The 16,149-nt window shown below is 54.7% G+C and overlaps 1 protein-coding gene across 1 annotated transcript; it reads left to right on the forward strand.

The window, feature by feature from the left end:
* The first annotated feature begins 944 nt into the window (after nucleotides 1-944).
* CBX6 (chromobox 6) lies at nucleotides 945-10,718 on the forward strand. The gene is made up of 5 exons (XM_084749502.1): nucleotides 945-1,136; nucleotides 1,317-1,360; nucleotides 1,509-1,574; nucleotides 1,697-1,763; nucleotides 5,823-10,718. Exons 1-5 carry the CDS (start codon nucleotides 1,068-1,070, stop codon nucleotides 6,807-6,809), a joined length of 1,233 nt encoding a protein of 410 aa, XP_084605628.1. The 5' UTR covers nucleotides 945-1,067; the 3' UTR covers nucleotides 6,810-10,718.
* Nucleotides 10,719-16,149: the final 5,431 nt, after the last annotated feature.

A 16,149-nucleotide genomic window follows, 5' to 3' on the forward strand; every position in this document is an offset into this window, starting at 1 on the left:
TTAATGTTTTTGTTTTGCAAAGAACAAGACCTTTGGCCTAATGGAAAATACAATTAAATAATTTCAAAACAAATGGAATGGAAGGCTTAGCGTTGGCGGGTTTCGAGAGGCGGGCTACATTCATGAGGGGCAGCTCCAGATGGCGGAATCATCCCTGCAGCTGTGGGCTGCAGAACAGTGCTGTGGCCTGCGGCCTGAAAATCCAAAAACAGATTTGACCATGAGGGCGGGTTCTTCTGAGCGACCCAAAGAAAGCCCTCCTCAGACTCAATCTGAGGTGTCGGGCGGTCCTCTTCCGATACCTCTTCACTCTTCCCTTAACAATTACGGGGTCTTCGCCAAGGTCTACTTGCAGGTGTTGCTAGCAGGCCTGGGTCATCTCCGCTTCCACACACACACACCAACCCCCCCCCCTTTTCTGCGGTGGCGTTTTTTTGTTTTAACTCATCTGAACCCGTTACAAAACCACACTCCCACGAATACATAAATAATGGATGGGGTGATGTATTAAAGAAATCCCCACAAGGCCTGGCAAAGCTGCAGCGAATGCATTTCTGCTGTATCATATTTAACTGTTTGCAAACGTCGACAGGAGGATGTACAGCTCCTGCAGACTCCGGGGGCTCATCGCACCTCTCTGTCGAGGGCCTGGCAATTCTGTCGTGGGGAATTACAAAGAGGGTAGGAGGTGGCAGGGATCCTGGGCCTGCAGGATGAAGGGGGACAACGTAAGATTGTACTGCACCTCACCCAGCTTGGCACTAGCCAAGCATCCATCGTTTTCCCTCCAGGACTGCGGCGGAGAGAACAGGCCCCTTTAAGATCCAGCGCGCGCCCCCGCCCCGCGAGCTCTCATTTTCCCTAGCAACCGCCCCGGGGGAGGGGGAGGTCCTGGCAACAGCGCTCAGGCCCGGAGCGTCACGTGACGGCCCGCAGCTGGAACGCGAGCGCGCGCCCCGCCGAGCGCCCGCCCGCCGGGGGCCTGAGCGCTGGGGCGCGTGCGCGAGCGGTGCAGCACCGGCCGCGGGAGCAGGGAGTATTATGGGCTGTGGGTGCCGCTGAGCAAGATGGAGCTGTCTGCAGTGGGCGAGCGGGTCTTCGCGGCCGAATCCATCATCAAACGCCGGATCCGCAAGGTGAGCCCTCGGCCGGAACGGTCCTGTGTTCCCCGCGGCGGTGTGGGAGCCCGCGGGCCCTCGGGACGCAGCGGTTCCCGCTAGCGGGGCTCCCTCGGCCACCCCCGCGCCGCCGTCTCCTCGAGTCTCTGCATCCTCCCCACCCCCACCCCCTATTTTTTCTTTCTTTCTGTTTTTCAGGGACGCATCGAATACCTGGTGAAATGGAAGGGGTGGGCGATCAAGTGAGTGTCGTGGGATTGGTGGCGTGGGGACCCGGGAGGCGGCAAGAAGGCATCTGGGCCTTAGGTAGGGGGTGCGTGTTGGTGCCCTCGCGGAGTGCTTCTGCCCCTTGGGTTTTCATTTTGCTTTTCTGCACGCGTGACTCGGCAGGTACAGCACTTGGGAGCCAGAGGAGAACATTCTGGATTCGAGGCTCATCGCAGCCTTCGAACAGAAGTGAGTTGGAGAAGCTGCCGGCGCGGTGGGGCACCGCGCAGGGAAGCGGGAAAGGCGGGCTGGGCCGGGGAGTGGGGCCCGGGAAGGGACTCTTTTTAATCTTTGGCGTTTCTTGCCTGCAGGGAAAGGGAACGTGAGCTGTATGGGCCCAAGAAGAGGGGACCCAAACCCAAAACTTTCCTCCTAAAGGTAACCTGGCCCAGCCCCAACAGCCCCCTCTCGGGCCCCCAGCCAGGGCGCAACACAGGACCTGCAAGGGAGGGACAGATCCGCCGCTGCCTAGGCAAGCAGGCTTTTCCAGAGGGGCCCCAGCTGGCCAGGGGGTGGTTATGTGTCCCTGACAAGTCCCTGGCTGCAGGCCTCAGCCAGCCCAGCCAAAGAGGGCCTGGGAGTCGGGGTAATCAGGGACTGAAACCAGGAACTTGGGGCGGGGGAATCTGCTGGGCTCTGGGAAGCCGGTGGGTGTAGCAGGTGGGGCATCCTCCTGAGAGGAGGTGACCAGGAAGCTCTTTCTGCTAACGAGCCCCTTCATCTCCTCCAGCCGTGAACACACTGGCCTGTGTTAGGATTTAGACTTGAAGCTAGCTAGTATGGGCTAACCTGGAAAAAAGCCCTGTGGCTGCCCACCTTAGGGTATTCCCCCTAGCACTTGCGGGCCCAACTTGAATATGACCTTAAGTTACTTCAACCTGAGTTTGGTCATCCACACTGGACTACTAGCTTTCGGGTGCTGAGCCTGTCTACCCCCAATGAAGGGAGCGTCTAATGAAGATGAGGAGGGGCATGGTGAAACAGCCTGTTTGGCACCAAAGCGAAGAACTTCCGAGGAAGCCATCTTGGAGAGTTAGAATGATTTTTGTTTTGTTTTGTTTTGTTTTTTTGTTTTTTTTGGTGGTGGTGGTTTGTTTTGGTTTTATGAGGAAGAACAAACAGAGAGGCCGGGAAGAGGAAAGCAAGCTGATCCCAGTTGTCCACTTCAGGCAAGGCAGCAGGTGGCCTCAAGCCACCGTAGTTTCCTTAAAAGATAAGGATGCCCCAGGTCGTCTTCCCATCAAATTTGGCACCAGAAAAACAGGAAGGGCTCCTTGGAGAAGAGACTGTAAGATGCAGAACCTCGTAATCTGCAGTTTGTCCAAAGATCTCCAAGCTCAGTAGGGGCGGGGTGGACCAGTCTCGCAGACTCTTGTACCCCCCCCTTCCCCCGCCCTCCCCCAGCCAAAGAACTGGACGTAAAGGGTTAACCTTGGTAGAGCAAAAGCAAAAGTGTGTGTGTGGGGGGGAATATTGGCTTCTGGAATTTTATAGTTTTGTATTCTACTCCCCGTCCCTAGTCGCTGTGCATCTTTGGGGAATAACAACGCAGCAGCAACCTTAACCCTGACGCTTGCCGGGTAGGAGTGGTGGGCGGAGCAGCTGGAAGACTGGTTGGCTGTGTTGACAGCTTCTCGGCGCCCCTGGAGCGCCCTCTAGTGGTCACGGCTGTAATATTGAATATCGATACTCAAAATGCCTTTTTCTCAAAAGTTGTGGTTTCGGAGCCCAGCAGTGCTCCTGGGGCACCCAAATCATCTCCTCCTATAATATTCTCAACATCCCAGTTGAGCTGAGAGTGCTAACCTCCCCTCTCACATATGGGAATAGTTCTAATAGTGAAGTTGAAGACATCTACAGGAAACAGGGTTGAGAGATGCCAGTGCAGGGGCCAGGGCAATGCTCAGCGTCCCGGGAGGCTGTATACGGTTACTGCCATATCCCCATTTCCCACCCAGTAAAAGAAAACAGGTTAATAACTTCACTAGCCGAGCATGGTGGCGCACACCTTTAGTCCCAGCACTCGGGAGTCAGAGGCAGGCGGATCTCTGTGAGTTCGAGGCCAGCCTGGTCTACAAAGTGAGTCCAGAACAGCCAGGGTTCTGTCACACAGAGAAACCCTGTCTTGGAAAACAAACACAAACAAACAAACAAAAAGCCTTCACCATCACAGAGAGCAGCGTTTGTGATGCTGTTGTAATACTTCCGAGACCTAAGTGCAGTGAATTCACTAAGGGCCAGAAGAGGATCCCCAGATTTGGAGTTTCAGGCAGTTGGGAGATGTCAGGCGGGTACTGGGAACTGAACCTGGGTCCCCTGGAAGAGCAGCCGTTGCTCTTAACCTCTGAGCCGTCTCTGCAGCCCGAGAATTGTATTTTATGCAATACTCTTTAGACACTGTAAAATAAGAGGTGTTTCTTATAGTCAGTTTGAAAGCATGCTTTAGGGAAAGCTGTTTACTCCGGGGTCTAGCACCTGTCAAGTGCTGGCTGCCTCCAGATGTGTGGTCAGCAGGCACTCTTAGTGCTGATCACAGGAGGGCACCATGGCAGGGCTCAGGACAGCACAGGGAAGGAGAAGAGGGATTTGGAGGCTGTCATCGTGGGTCTACCATCTACACACATCCTGCTACTCCAGGGGCCATCTGTCGCCACTGGAGCTCCATAGGACCTAGTCAGTCAGTGGGGGCTGGCGAGTGAGATGCCTCAGCAGCTAAGAGTACGTGCGTACTGCGCTGTCAGAGAGCCAGACCACGAAACACCTGTAGCTCCAGCTCCAAATGATCCAACGACCCTTTCTGGCCTGTGTCATACATAACACATTAAAACAAACAAACAAACAAAAAACCTAAAAAACTAGAGGGGAGGGAGTTGAGGCAAGATTCCGAGTGAATGGTACATCCTCCCTCAGCGATGTGCCTGGGAGGAGAGTAAGGGGAGAGAGGGGCCCTGGGAGCTAGCTGTACCCTCTGTGCTGCCACCTAGTGTCAGTGAGGCCCCAGCCTTGGTACATAGCCAGGGAGCCTTCAGGTGTGCGGCTCTCTGGAGGGCGCCAGGCTACCTGGTAAAGACATAAGGGGATCCCTGGAAGGTCACACAGTCCAGTCTAGACTTCAGGGGGTGTACAGGCTTCCTCTTTGTACTGATTAAGCATCCAGTGTGTAGGGACTGGAGGTGGAGACACCCCCCCCCCCAGCACAGGTTCTTTCTGGGGGCCCTGTCAGATTAACCATGGCAATGAACCTCAACTCTCCCACTCCTAAGGCCTCCCAGCCTAACCCGGTGCCTCACTGGAACTGGAGTATCAGGTAAACTCAGGACCCTTGTGTCTACCTCTCTGCTCGGTCCTCAGCCACAACTGTCGTGGCAGCACCAGGGTGCGGCCTGCATGGCTCTCTGTCCCCAGCCCACGTCCCACCCTGGCTTTAGAAACTGCTGGGGTTCTCCATGTCTGGGTGGGGGCTGGTCTCTGGTGTCCTCCTGCAGGGGGCGTCATTCAGAGTCGACCTGGGCAGCTGGCACTCATTCAGCGCCCGTGTTGCCTCTCCATTTTAAGTCATCTGCTGGGGTTCTCGTGAGGTAGCAGCTGAGCTGCTGTTGGGCCCTGGGTCTCCTCAGAGATCACACTTGTCTCTCTGCTCCCTTGTCTTGTGCCCGCCGAAGACCCAGCTGGATTCTCATACTGGCTTCTGGGTATAGGCTTTGGGATCCGCTGGTTTGAGTGCAGAGGGGGGCTGGGGCTGGGGCATTTGTAGAAGTGATGGTCGTCTATGGTGAGGGTGGATGGGGCAGAGAGGATCTACTCTCTGTTACCAAGAATTAGTCCCTTGGAGAGTCCCTGGCTTGGCTGGGATCCCTCACAGAGTCCCTGTCATTGTTGCTGAGTCAGCAAGAGTGGCCTGCGAAGAAACCCCCATGTCGCCCCACCACCACCACACACACGCTTAGTGGTAGTAAAAAGACCAAGCGTTGAGAATTACCTGGCCCAGGCTGGCAGGCAGAGGCTGGTGTATCTCTGTGAATTCAAGGTCTACAAAGCAAGTCTAGGACAGCCAGAGCTACATAGAGAAAAGGGGGTGGGGGTGGGGAGAGTTACCTGGCCCTTGTAGGCAAGTTACACCATCATCTTTCTGAATGACATTGTGTGTGTGTGTGTATTTTTCTTTAAAGAGAAGAGTGTTATGTAACCCAGGCCAGCCCCACCATGCCAGGTTTATTTGGTGCTGGGACCTAGGGCCCTCAGCATGCTAGGCAAGCACTGTATCATCTGAGCTGCGCTTCCCAGGCCTTTACTTTTTCTGTCTGAAGGGCATAAAGGCACTGATTGTTCCGGGTATTCTCCTGAACGTATGCTGATGGATCTCAGGGCTAACTGGAACACGGGTGTCCAGGGGCCTCAGGAAGGCTTGAGGTTCCACTCATGCCCCTTTGCCCACAGGCCCGGGCGCAGGCGGAGGCCCTCCGCATCAGTGATGTGCATTTCTCTGTCAAGCCGAGCGCCAGCGCCTCCTCACCCAAGCTGCACTCCAGCGCCGCGGTCCACCGGCTCAAGAAAGACATCCGCCGCTGCCACCGCATGTCCCGCCGCCCCCTGCCACGTCCAGACCCACAAGGGGGTAGCCCTGGCCTGCGCCCGCCCATCTCACCCTTTTCTGAGACGGTGCGTATCATCAACCGCAAGGTGAAGCCCCGGGAGCCCAAGCGGAACCGCATCATCCTGAACCTGAAGGTGATTGACAAGGGCCCGGGAGGTGGCAGCACTGCGCAGGGCACCGGGGCGCTTGCCCGCCCCAAAGTCCCGTCGCGGAACCGGGTCATTGGGAAGAGCAAGAAGTTCAGCGAGAGCATGCTCCGCACCCAGATCCGCCACATGAAGTTTGGCACTTTTGCGCTCTACAAGCCCCCTCCCGCCCCTCTGGCGCCCTCTACCGCGGGCAAAGCGGATGTGCCCTCCTCGGGGCCTGGGCTGCTCCTGGACACCCCAGCAGCTGCCTCCTACGATGCACACAGCTCCAGCTCTTCCGGCTGCCCCTCACCCACACTGCAGTCCTCCGACCCAGACGATGCACCCCCCAAGCTACTCCCCGAGACCATGAGCAGATCTGCCCCCAACTGGCGAGAGCCAGAGGTGCTAGATCTGTCCATCCCTCCTGAGGTGGCCGCCCCCGGCCAGCGCGTGCCTCCTGATGTCACTGCTGCTGCGGGCCAGGCACTGGAGCCCACAGGTGCCAGTTCCACCGAGCCTGAGGCTGGGGACTGGCGCCCCGAGATGTCACCGTGCTCCAATGTAGTGGTCACAGATGTCACCAGCAACCTCCTGACCGTGACCATCAAGGAATTCTGCAGTCCTGAGGATTTCGAGAAGGTGGCAGCTGGGGTGGCAGGTGCTACAGGGGGTGGTGGTGGCACTGGGCCAAGCAAGTGAGGGGCTTCCCCAAGGAGGGAGGCTTTGGGGGGCCTCCTTCCTGGAGTCATACTTGTGTTCCCACCCCATCCCTGCCCTCAGACCCGTCTGCCTGTGCTTTGCTTGCCTCAAATGGCTCAGTGTTGACCCAGGGATGGGACTGGTAGTCCTGGAGGAAGAAATGTTCCCTGGTGTCCTTGGCACCGTCCCTGACTGTGCAGGTGGAGCCCGTGAGGTGGTTTCTTGGGAACCCCCCAGAACTTGGGGTTCACCTATCCACATCCCACCCTGCCTCTCCTAGCTTGCTTCTTGCTCTATGTGCAGCATCTGGTCTCGGTGCTATCTTGGCAGCTGTGGGACCCCAGGAGATCCTGCCTAGGGTGGGCACAGTCTCTTAGTACCACCTGGCACTGAATGAAGGATGAGGCCAAAATGGGCCCCTCCCTTGACGCCACTAAGGGTGGCATTGTCTGGGCCCAAGGTCCCCTTCCTTGCTTGCCTCCATCTGGACCAGGCCCACACACCCTATCTCCATCCAAAACGCCCTTTGAAGGTGGATGGGCTGGCAGACACAGCACCCTGCAGCAGCCCCTGGGCTTCTCAAAGCCCCTTCCGTTTTCTACCAAAGGTGCTGCAAGAACCTGCTGTGGAAACTTCTGGCTGTGCATGTGTGTTCGCCCCTTGGCTTGTTCTTGTGTGGATCCATGTGTGTGTTGGGTGCAGGGCCTCAGTCTCCCCTGCAACACCCTTTGCGGTTCCTCAGAACAGGGTTGCTGAAGGCGTGGCCTCCTTTGCCTTAGCCAGGCCTCTTCAGTCCCAGGTTGCTGGGGGACATGGAGCCCTCAGCCCCTTCCTGGGATGGTCAGCTTGGAAGTCAGACCTTCACCGCAGACGTGGCATGGTAGCGACTGTGAGAGAGGGAGAGCCTGGCTGCAGCGTCTTGTTGCAATTGTATGTGAGGGAAAGAGAAGGCCTAGACTTCCCAGGCGTCTTCGGTCTCTCCCACCCCTCCGGCTTGCTTTTAACTGCTGAGGCTTCCTAACAGTCTAGCCTGTGGGAAGACTTCAGGTGCCTTGGGCATCTTCTGTTGTCCTCTGCTGCTAGGGAACCAAGGTATCCATGCCAATGGCAGAGACCAAAGCCCCAGATTCAGGCCAGGTACCAGGAGAGTAGGCAGGCCAGAGGGGAGAGAGCACAGAGGTGGGAGGTGTCTGTCCCCAGGCAGCACTTAGGGGCTCCACCGGTCTTCCCTTGCACGGCCTGGGGTTCACTTGAGTGTTGAGTGGCATGTCTCTGTGTGCAGCCAGAGCTGGCTTCCGGTGTACACAGCCCTCGGAACCTTGCTTAGAAGCATGGGAAGAGGAGAGCCGTGGGATCTGAGGACAAGTATTCCGGTCTTAGGGGAGGTGCTCTTCCCTCCCAGAGCCCCGCCAGGGCCTGCAGCCCAGCCCCAGCCCTCCTCCCCCCAGGGTATAAAACAGGGGCTCTCACAGGGTTTGAGGGGGCCACAGTTCCGGCCCCACCTTGTCCTGTGTCAGCTCCCATACCGTCCAAGTGCCAATTGGCTTTTCCCCCAAATAAGGGCTGGTATTTCGCCTCTGTCCCCGGAGGTGATTTCCCCCTCCCGCCTCCCCAGGTGAGCCACCACCTGGGTGCCAGTTACAGGTGTTTGCAGAGACCATAGAAATGTGTTTTCCTGAGAGTCTGTGTCATTTGTGACCTTTTTTTGTAAAGAAGTTGTGTTTTCAGAGGTGATTTTATGACAGGAAAGTGAAAGAGTTAGTTTTGCAAAAAAAGGGGAAAAAAAAGAAAAAAATTTAAAAAGTGAAAAAAAAAAGAAAGAAAAGAAAAAAGTAGAAGAAAAAAATTGTGGGATTCCTAAGAGTGTAAGGTGGGGGGAGAAAGATATTTAAAGAAAACATAGTCAGGCAGCGATTGCACAGGTGAGGTGGCAATGTTAGGGTGAAGTGGAGGCCTGAGCTAGCTGGTGGGTCCCCTGGAGTAGGAGGCACCACAGAGAAGGCCAGCGGGTAGGCTAAGCCATCTTTGCTGATGTAGGAACTAGCAGGAAGCTCCGGGGACAGGCAGGTAGCAGTCGTGGGGCTTCCCTGCGACTGGACCCAGTGCTGGTGCTTTCCCCCAAGGAAGGCCTCTCAGCCTGTGCTTTTACTTTTCACCAGCTTGTTGGGTCATGTGGTTCCCAACAGCTCCACAGGCACCCTGGTTGGGAAAGGGATGCAGGCTTAGGAGCCCCCTCCGTGCATGCCTCTGGACTCACGCACAAGGCCTCAAGGTGCGTGGATGCAGGGAAGGCGCGGGACGGCCAGTGAGCGGAACCCTCCTTCCCTCTCCTGGTTGGCCTAGAGCAGAGCCCAGAGGCTGCACAGACCCCACACAGCCCTGCATCATCAGCCTACTGCAGGCCCCTCCACCCTTGCTGCTTTTCATTTGCCTAATTACCAAGCAGAAGTTGCAGTCCGGTTTGCTTTATTTTTGTATGTGAAATGACCCCTCCCCGCCCCCGCCCATGGTCATGCCCTGTAAATGCACCCTTCCCACCCACTTGTCAGGAAGTAGGAGTGGGTGAGCCCTAGGTCTTGGGTTTTGAGAGGAAGGCTGGGACCCACCTCTGTTTTGGTTCTTGTCCTGATCTCAGTCAGTCCCTCTGTGCAAGGGCTGTACAGAGCAACACCGCCTTAGCAGTGACGCCTCCAGCTGCCCAGCCCCCGTGAGAGCAAGATGAGCCTCCTTCCTCTGTCAAGCCACCCTCTCTTAAGTGAGAAGGGTGTGATGGAGAGCAAGGTCGCATTTCAAATGAGGCCTCAGAGCCCAGGCTGCCCTTGCCTTTAAAGGGAAAGCCAGGACTCTGGGTCAAGGGTCTGGGCTTAGGCCGGCCTTTCTGGGCTCTGGGACCTGAGAGGGAACACCCCTTTCCCTTACTTTTCTGGTTTGTTCGGTTGGGTGTCTTTTGTTTTCTTTTGTTTTGCACTTCAGTGGTTGGTGGAGCCCAGCCCGGTCAGTTCTACCCCTGGGTTCCAGTGCACTAGACTAAGGGGGCCTCTCTGGGGGCGTCTGTGTGGTTCAAGGAATCACTTTTTAAAAGATAAGAGAAAATTTAAACGGTTTTAGTTTTGTTCTGTCTGCTTCTCTTCTTGGTTCAGAAAGCCCAGAAAGTGGGGTTCCCGGACCCCTTCTGACAGCCACTAAGAGGCAAGAATAGGTACCTGGTCAGGTGGGGATGCTAAGGACCCACTTCCCAGCCTACAGTACCCTCGTCCTTAAAGGAGCCAGGACTCCACTCCCAACTGTGTGAGTAACATCAGCTAGGGATGGAGCCAGAGGGTCTGAGGGGCCCTGGCGGAACGAGTTAGATGCTGGGCACACGCGGGCCGAGGGCGAAGCAAGAATTCTTTTGTTGGTTTTAACTTAAGAACACAAAGGCCTAAAGAAATATGTATCTTATAATTTTTTTTTTTAATTTTTAAGAAGCTCGTTTGATGAACTGCACGAATGGATTCTATATATATATATAATATACGTACATAGCTCTATATTTGGGGACGGGCACTGTCTCTTTTCTCTCACATTTTAAAGATGAAGTGTTTTTGCCTTTGTCTGTGGTTCAACCATCCAGCTTACAGCTGGCTAAACTTTGCCTCTAGTGGTTAATGGCGAGAACGTAGTAAAGCTGGCCAACGGATGAAGGGGCGGGGCCCCCAGTCTGCCCCGCCCCTCAGGGAGGACCTCCGGTGGGGAAGATAGCTTATTTTGGATGTGGGTGTCGTTAGATTCTGGGCCAGGGGAGGGCGGGCTCGTGCTGATCACTCTGTCTCGTTCGTTTTGTTCTGCTGCTCTTCAATATTGTATCGATGCCAGGAAAGGGAGTGAAACCTCTTTCACCCCCAAATAAATTGTCACATTCCGAAGCTACATGCCCCTGCCCCGGCTGGGGTGTGTCTGCCTCATTTATTGTGGTCTCCCTGCAGCAGCTTCTCTAGCCCCACGGTGGCTTCCACACTCTGGGTTCATAGGTGTGAGCCACTGTGCTGGGACAACATCACACCCAGGTGAGTGAGGTGGCACAGCAGATAAAGGCATTCGCTGTGAAGCTTAGCAGCCTGAGTTGCTCAGGACATGGTGTGATTACCCTTACACATGCTTCATACATAGGCATGTACCCACGCACGCTTACATGAGCGCACGCACGCATGCACACGGACGGATGTAAATTAAGGGGCTGGAGAGATGGCCTAGAGGCTCAGGGCACATAACGCTCTTGCAGAGGCCTAGGTTCAGTTCCCAGCACGCATGGAGTGCGGCTCACGGCCCTCTGTAATTTCAGCTTCGGGGCTATCAGATGCCTCTGGCCTCCAAGGGCACCTGCACGCACATGCACACATCCATGTGCAGACATACATGTGCCTCTTTTTAAAAAGCGAGTCTAGCCGGGCATGGTGGCGCACGCCTTTAATCCCAGCACTCGGGAGGCAGAGGCAGGCGGATCGCTGTGAGTTCGAGGCCAGCCTGGTCTACAAAGTGAGTCCAGGATGGCCAAGGCTACACAGAGAAAACTTGTCTCAAACAAACAAACAAACAAACAAACAAACAAAGCGAGTCTTTGAAAAACTTAATTCATGATGTAGAGCGTTATTCATCAGGATAGTGTCAGCACTGGGCTGATCCTTCTCAGTCACTGCAAAGCCTTCCTGAACCACACCCAGGACGAACTGTAGGCCTGCAGGGTGCTTGACCAGGAACACCGAGGCCTGCTGCTTTTGGAAGTGTGGATCTTGACTAGTGGGCACATGGCAGTGATAGAGGGTTAGGGGCCAGCACCCACAAAGGAGGGGGGCTCAGGAGGCGGTCACTCCAGGGCCTAGGGGCACATAAGCCTGAGGGAGTCTGTGGCTGCCTTTGCTGCCGGTCCCTACAGTTCGGCACCCTATGGTCAGAGAGTGGTTTTTCACACTTCTAGGCGACGTGAGCCATCCCTGAGCTCATGAGCAGGGAGCAGCCTTCAGCACTGTCCTTGGTGAACTGCAACCCACCGTGGGCTTCACCCGGCCCAGCATGACCAGCCGTTGGTCAGGTGTGGGCACAGCGTCACCCCCCTCTGCGCCTCCTGTCCCAGTGTCATATCTCCATGCCCAGTTCCTCACATGCCTCCCCACTTTGCAGCCCCCATGTTCCCTAGCCCATCCCTTTTACCAGAGCCATATTCATGGCCTGCATCCCAACAGGGGGTCTGGAAACTCCTCTTCAAACTGCCACGGAGCTCAGTACCCTCAGCCTTCAAGTTGTCCTCTCCCCACTTGTCACCTCACCCCAATCCGTGTCCTCCGAGACTACTTCCATTGTCCAAGTGACTGGCCATTCCGCCTGACCTCCAGGCTCTGTCCTGGCTGTTCTTGGCATTGGCTTGTGGTCTCTTCTGTCCCCTCCTTCAACGTTGGTTGTCCTGTCCTCTCTGCTGGCAACTCTGAGCACCTGCTTGGTGCCCTGCAGGCCCACCTTATCAACTGTCTGTAACCAACAGGATGGCGATGTTCTTTGGACAACTGAGAATCAGGCCAGGACTGGCCGTGTCTCCAGTTTAGCACCTCCAGCAGGTTTGGCTTGGGTGTCTCTGCCCAAGACTGGCCATAGAGATGAGGGCCGCAGACACCAGGGTGACCAGGAGCAAGAGAGCTTCAGAAGCTCTGGCCGGAAGTGAGGCAGGGAAGTCCTGCCATGAAGGCAGTGCAGGTCCTTTGTGGCATTTGCTTTGTTGCTTGATGCCTGGCCACGAATCTTGGGAACCAGTGTCACTATTCCACTTCCAGGAAGCTCTTGAACCGGTCTCATGCAGCCCAGGCTAGCCTCGGACTCACTAGGTAGCTGAGGCTAGCCTTAAACTCTCAATCCTCCCTCCTGCTTTTGCTTCCCAAGTGCTGGGATTACAAGCATGCAGCCGTGTCTGGCGGTGGAACTCACTCTGTACACCAGGCTGGCCTTGAACTCACAGAGAATTACCTGCCTCTGCCTCCGGAGTGCTGGGATTAAAGGTGTGCGCCACTGTTATTTTATAACTCTTAGGAGTTGCCTTAGCCTGAGTCCCTTACCAGAACCTAGGCTTGTGCGTTGTATGCAGGGGCAGGGGGAGGGACCAGTTAGTTCATTTGCCTAAGGTGGCCCACCTCTCTAGAGCCATCTGTTTGCATAAAACTGTAGAGAATAGAGGCCATAACGTTGCCCTTTGGAGGCAGGAAGATAGGTAAAAGCTGTTGTCCCTGTCACATGCCTTGCCCCTGCTAAGCAGCTGTGACTGTTCCTTGTTGGGGGGCTGTGAGTGACTCCCACATCTCTTGGGAAGATGAAGGTCTGGTGGGGCCCAGCACCATGAGCTGAGAGCAAGCCTACTCTAGGGCCTGATGTCCCATCTTCTACGCAGCAGGTGGGCAGCGCCAACCTGCCCCCGTTCTCTTCCCTGCGTTCAGGGGTTAAGGTTAGTGACGAGGTGAAACTCGGACGTGGGACAAGGTGAGGAGTGGGCTTGGTGTCAGGTAAGAATGACCATTTGTTCGCAAGCCTAATTTGGTGATTTTGAAAAGCTGCAAGATGCGGTTTTTTGAACTCTGTGAAGCAGGTGGTCAGCGAAGCTGCATTAGAATGCCATGCCTCTCCTCCTAGGCCACGCCCCTCCGCCCAGGCCACGCCCCTCCTCCCAGGCCACGCCCCTCCTCCCGGGAGGCAGTTCTTCATCCAGATGCTGGCTCCAGAGAGCACACACTTCAGAAGGTCCCATAGCATGCAGAGGCAGGACACAGACACCTGCTCTTCAGTGGAGTGCCACAGAAGAAGTGACAGGGGAGAGAGGCTGGGTGCTGGCCTCTAGCGTCCCTGGCATGCTGAGTGACGTAAGGGAAGGCATGAGCCCAGAACAGTCCTGGGGTGTGTATGTGTGCGACCATGGCCACCGTAGGGTGAGATTTGGAGTGACCTCTGTGGGGTTGATGAAAACTGGACACATAAGGCAACAGGACAAGAAGTTGCCTGGAGTCCAGTATGTGTGGAATGGATTTGGTAATCAAGTGTCTTTAGAGTTTTCTAGAAGGAGCCTATAGAAACAACTAGGTATGTAAGGTATAGACAGGAGGTAGGTGTTGGCACTGCTCACAGTGAGCAGGTAGCTGGGGAGATGACTCTGGGTAAAGTACTTGTCACACAAGCACAAGGACCTGAGTTCGAACCCCAGCACCCACGTAGATAGCCAGGTATGGTGCTGTGCGTCTATAAACCCAGGAGAAGGGAGGTAGAGACAGGAGGGTCCACGGGGCTTGTTGGGCAGTCCATCTAGGCCAATCTGTGAGCTCTAGGTTCAGTGAGAGAAACTAAGGTGGAGGTTGGGCGGTGGTGGCAGAGTGAGGCAGATCTCTGTGAGTTCGAGTCCAGCCTGGTCTACAGAGTTAGTTCCAGGACAGCCAGAGCTACAGAGAAACCTTGTCTCAAAACAAAACAAGCAAACAACCCTAAGGTGGCCAGTGATACAGAAACCTGACCTTACAGCCTCTACAAGGAGGCATCTGGGGGAAGTGTATATTTACTTTGGAACAGAGGGCCCAGGGGGGTAATTATGATTGGATTTGAGGCTGGGCCAGTTCCTGCCGACTCAAGCACCACTGGAGAGAGCCTTGACGTCTGTCCCTGATGCTCCTAGGCTCTGGGATGACTGGTCATCAGTCATTCTGTGAAGATCATTAGGGACTCTCAGGCTTTTAACTCTAGAGGCTACTGGGAAACTCCTGGGGCAGTGTTAGCCCCTTGGACACCTTGTCCCCTTCCCAAGCTCATTTGTTCCATCTCTGTGAGCAACTGAGTGACAAGAGACACATCAGACAGGTAAGGAGGCAAATTGTATTGGGGTGGGGTGCCCCCAAAATCTGCCCAAATTGTGGAGCCTGGTTTGAGGCACTATGACTAGAACCTTCTGTAATAATACAAAATATTAGAGACACTAGGTAAAAAGTCATAGGCATCTTTTAAAAAAAAAAGATTTATTATGTATACTGTGTTTTGCCTGCATATGTGCTTGCACAGCAGAAGAGGGCACCAGATCTCATTATAGATGGTTGTGAGCCACCATGTGGTTGCTGGAAATTGAACTCAGGACCTTTGGAAGATCAGCCAGTGCTCTTAACCTCTGAGCTGTCTCTCCAATCCCCATAGGCATCTTTTTAAATACTCAAGTTTCTAAGATAGGGTTGTTGGGCTTTTTGTGTTTTTTGTTTGTTTGTTTGTTTTTGGTTTTTGGTTTTTTGAGACAGGGTTTCCCTGGGTAGCCTTGGCTGTCCTGGACTCGCTTTGTAGACCAGTCTGGCCTTGAACTCACAGTGATCCGCCTGCCTCTGCCTCCTGAGTGCTGGGATTAAAGGCGTGAGCCACCACTGCCCAGCTCTAAGACAGTTGTTTAAAAAAAATTCCTGGAGACCAAAAAACAAAGAGAAAATAAAACATTGGAGCTGCAGAAAGATGCTGTCCTGGGGCCAACCTGTGGGGTGGTGGGGTGGTATTTGTGGGGACAGAGCTGAGACAAAACATTGGCCTCTGCAGATGTTGATAGCTCAAGAGCTTGACCTGCGCCTCTATGTAGAGATAGCCCTGGGATTGGGCCAGCAGAGGTGCCTGGATTCCTGAGAAGTGGGCCCAAGCCGGGGATCACCCTCGGCAGAGGCAGTGCCAGGGAGCTCGGCTCATTCCTGGCACTGCCAGAAACACACAAAAGGAATCCTCTCTTGAGAAATTACAACTCTAAACCTTCCCTGGCACAAAGTTAAGGTGTGAACTTGTATTTCTCACACAACCCTGGAACTCTCAAATTGAGAAATTAATATAAAAAACAAACGTGGGGTGGGTGACACCATAGAACATGTGGGAATAGCAGATGAAAGTCTCTCCTGAGCACCATGCCCACCGCACAGGCCACATGGGATTCTCTCCCAAGAAACCTCCGGAAACCACAAGATCACAAGCTCAAATGGCAATACCGCACAAAGCCACAAAGGCAGACTCAGTAGTGGATAAAGGATTTGGGACCCTACACTTTTCTGTCTGCAGCACAGGGCAGGGGCTCAGATGCTCCTGGGCATCAGTCATAGAAGTGCTGTACCGTTGGGCTACATCTCTGGCCCAGTTTTGACACAGAGTCTCACTAAGTTGCCTGGACCAGCTTGAACTCACTGTAATGCTCGTGAGCTTTGAGTAGGACCCTCCCACCTCCATACCAGAATTTCACATATAGAGTTTACACTACCAGGCCTCACTCCCAACACATTTTAAGGTATTAATTGAGGATTTTTCTATTTTTAGCATGTCTATATCAAAT

Source organism: Acomys minous (assembly GCF_964271855.1).
Source record: "Acomys minous genome assembly, chromosome: 12".
Taxonomy (NCBI): Eukaryota; Metazoa; Chordata; class Mammalia; order Rodentia; family Muridae; genus Acomys; species Acomys minous.

Excerpts from the sequence above, each read along its gene's own strand:
- CBX6 (XM_084749502.1), top strand. The coding sequence starts at position 1,068 with ATGGAGCTGTCTGCAGTGGGCGAGCGGGTCTTCGCGGCCGAATCCATC. Across the intron at positions 1,361-1,508 it reads TGGAAGGGGTGGGCGATCAA|GTACAGCACTTGGGAGCCAG; the intron begins GTGAGTGTCGTG and ends GTGACTCGGCAG. Across the intron at positions 1,575-1,696 it reads ATCGCAGCCTTCGAACAGAA|GGAAAGGGAACGTGAGCTGT; the intron begins GTGAGTTGGAGA and ends TCTTGCCTGCAG.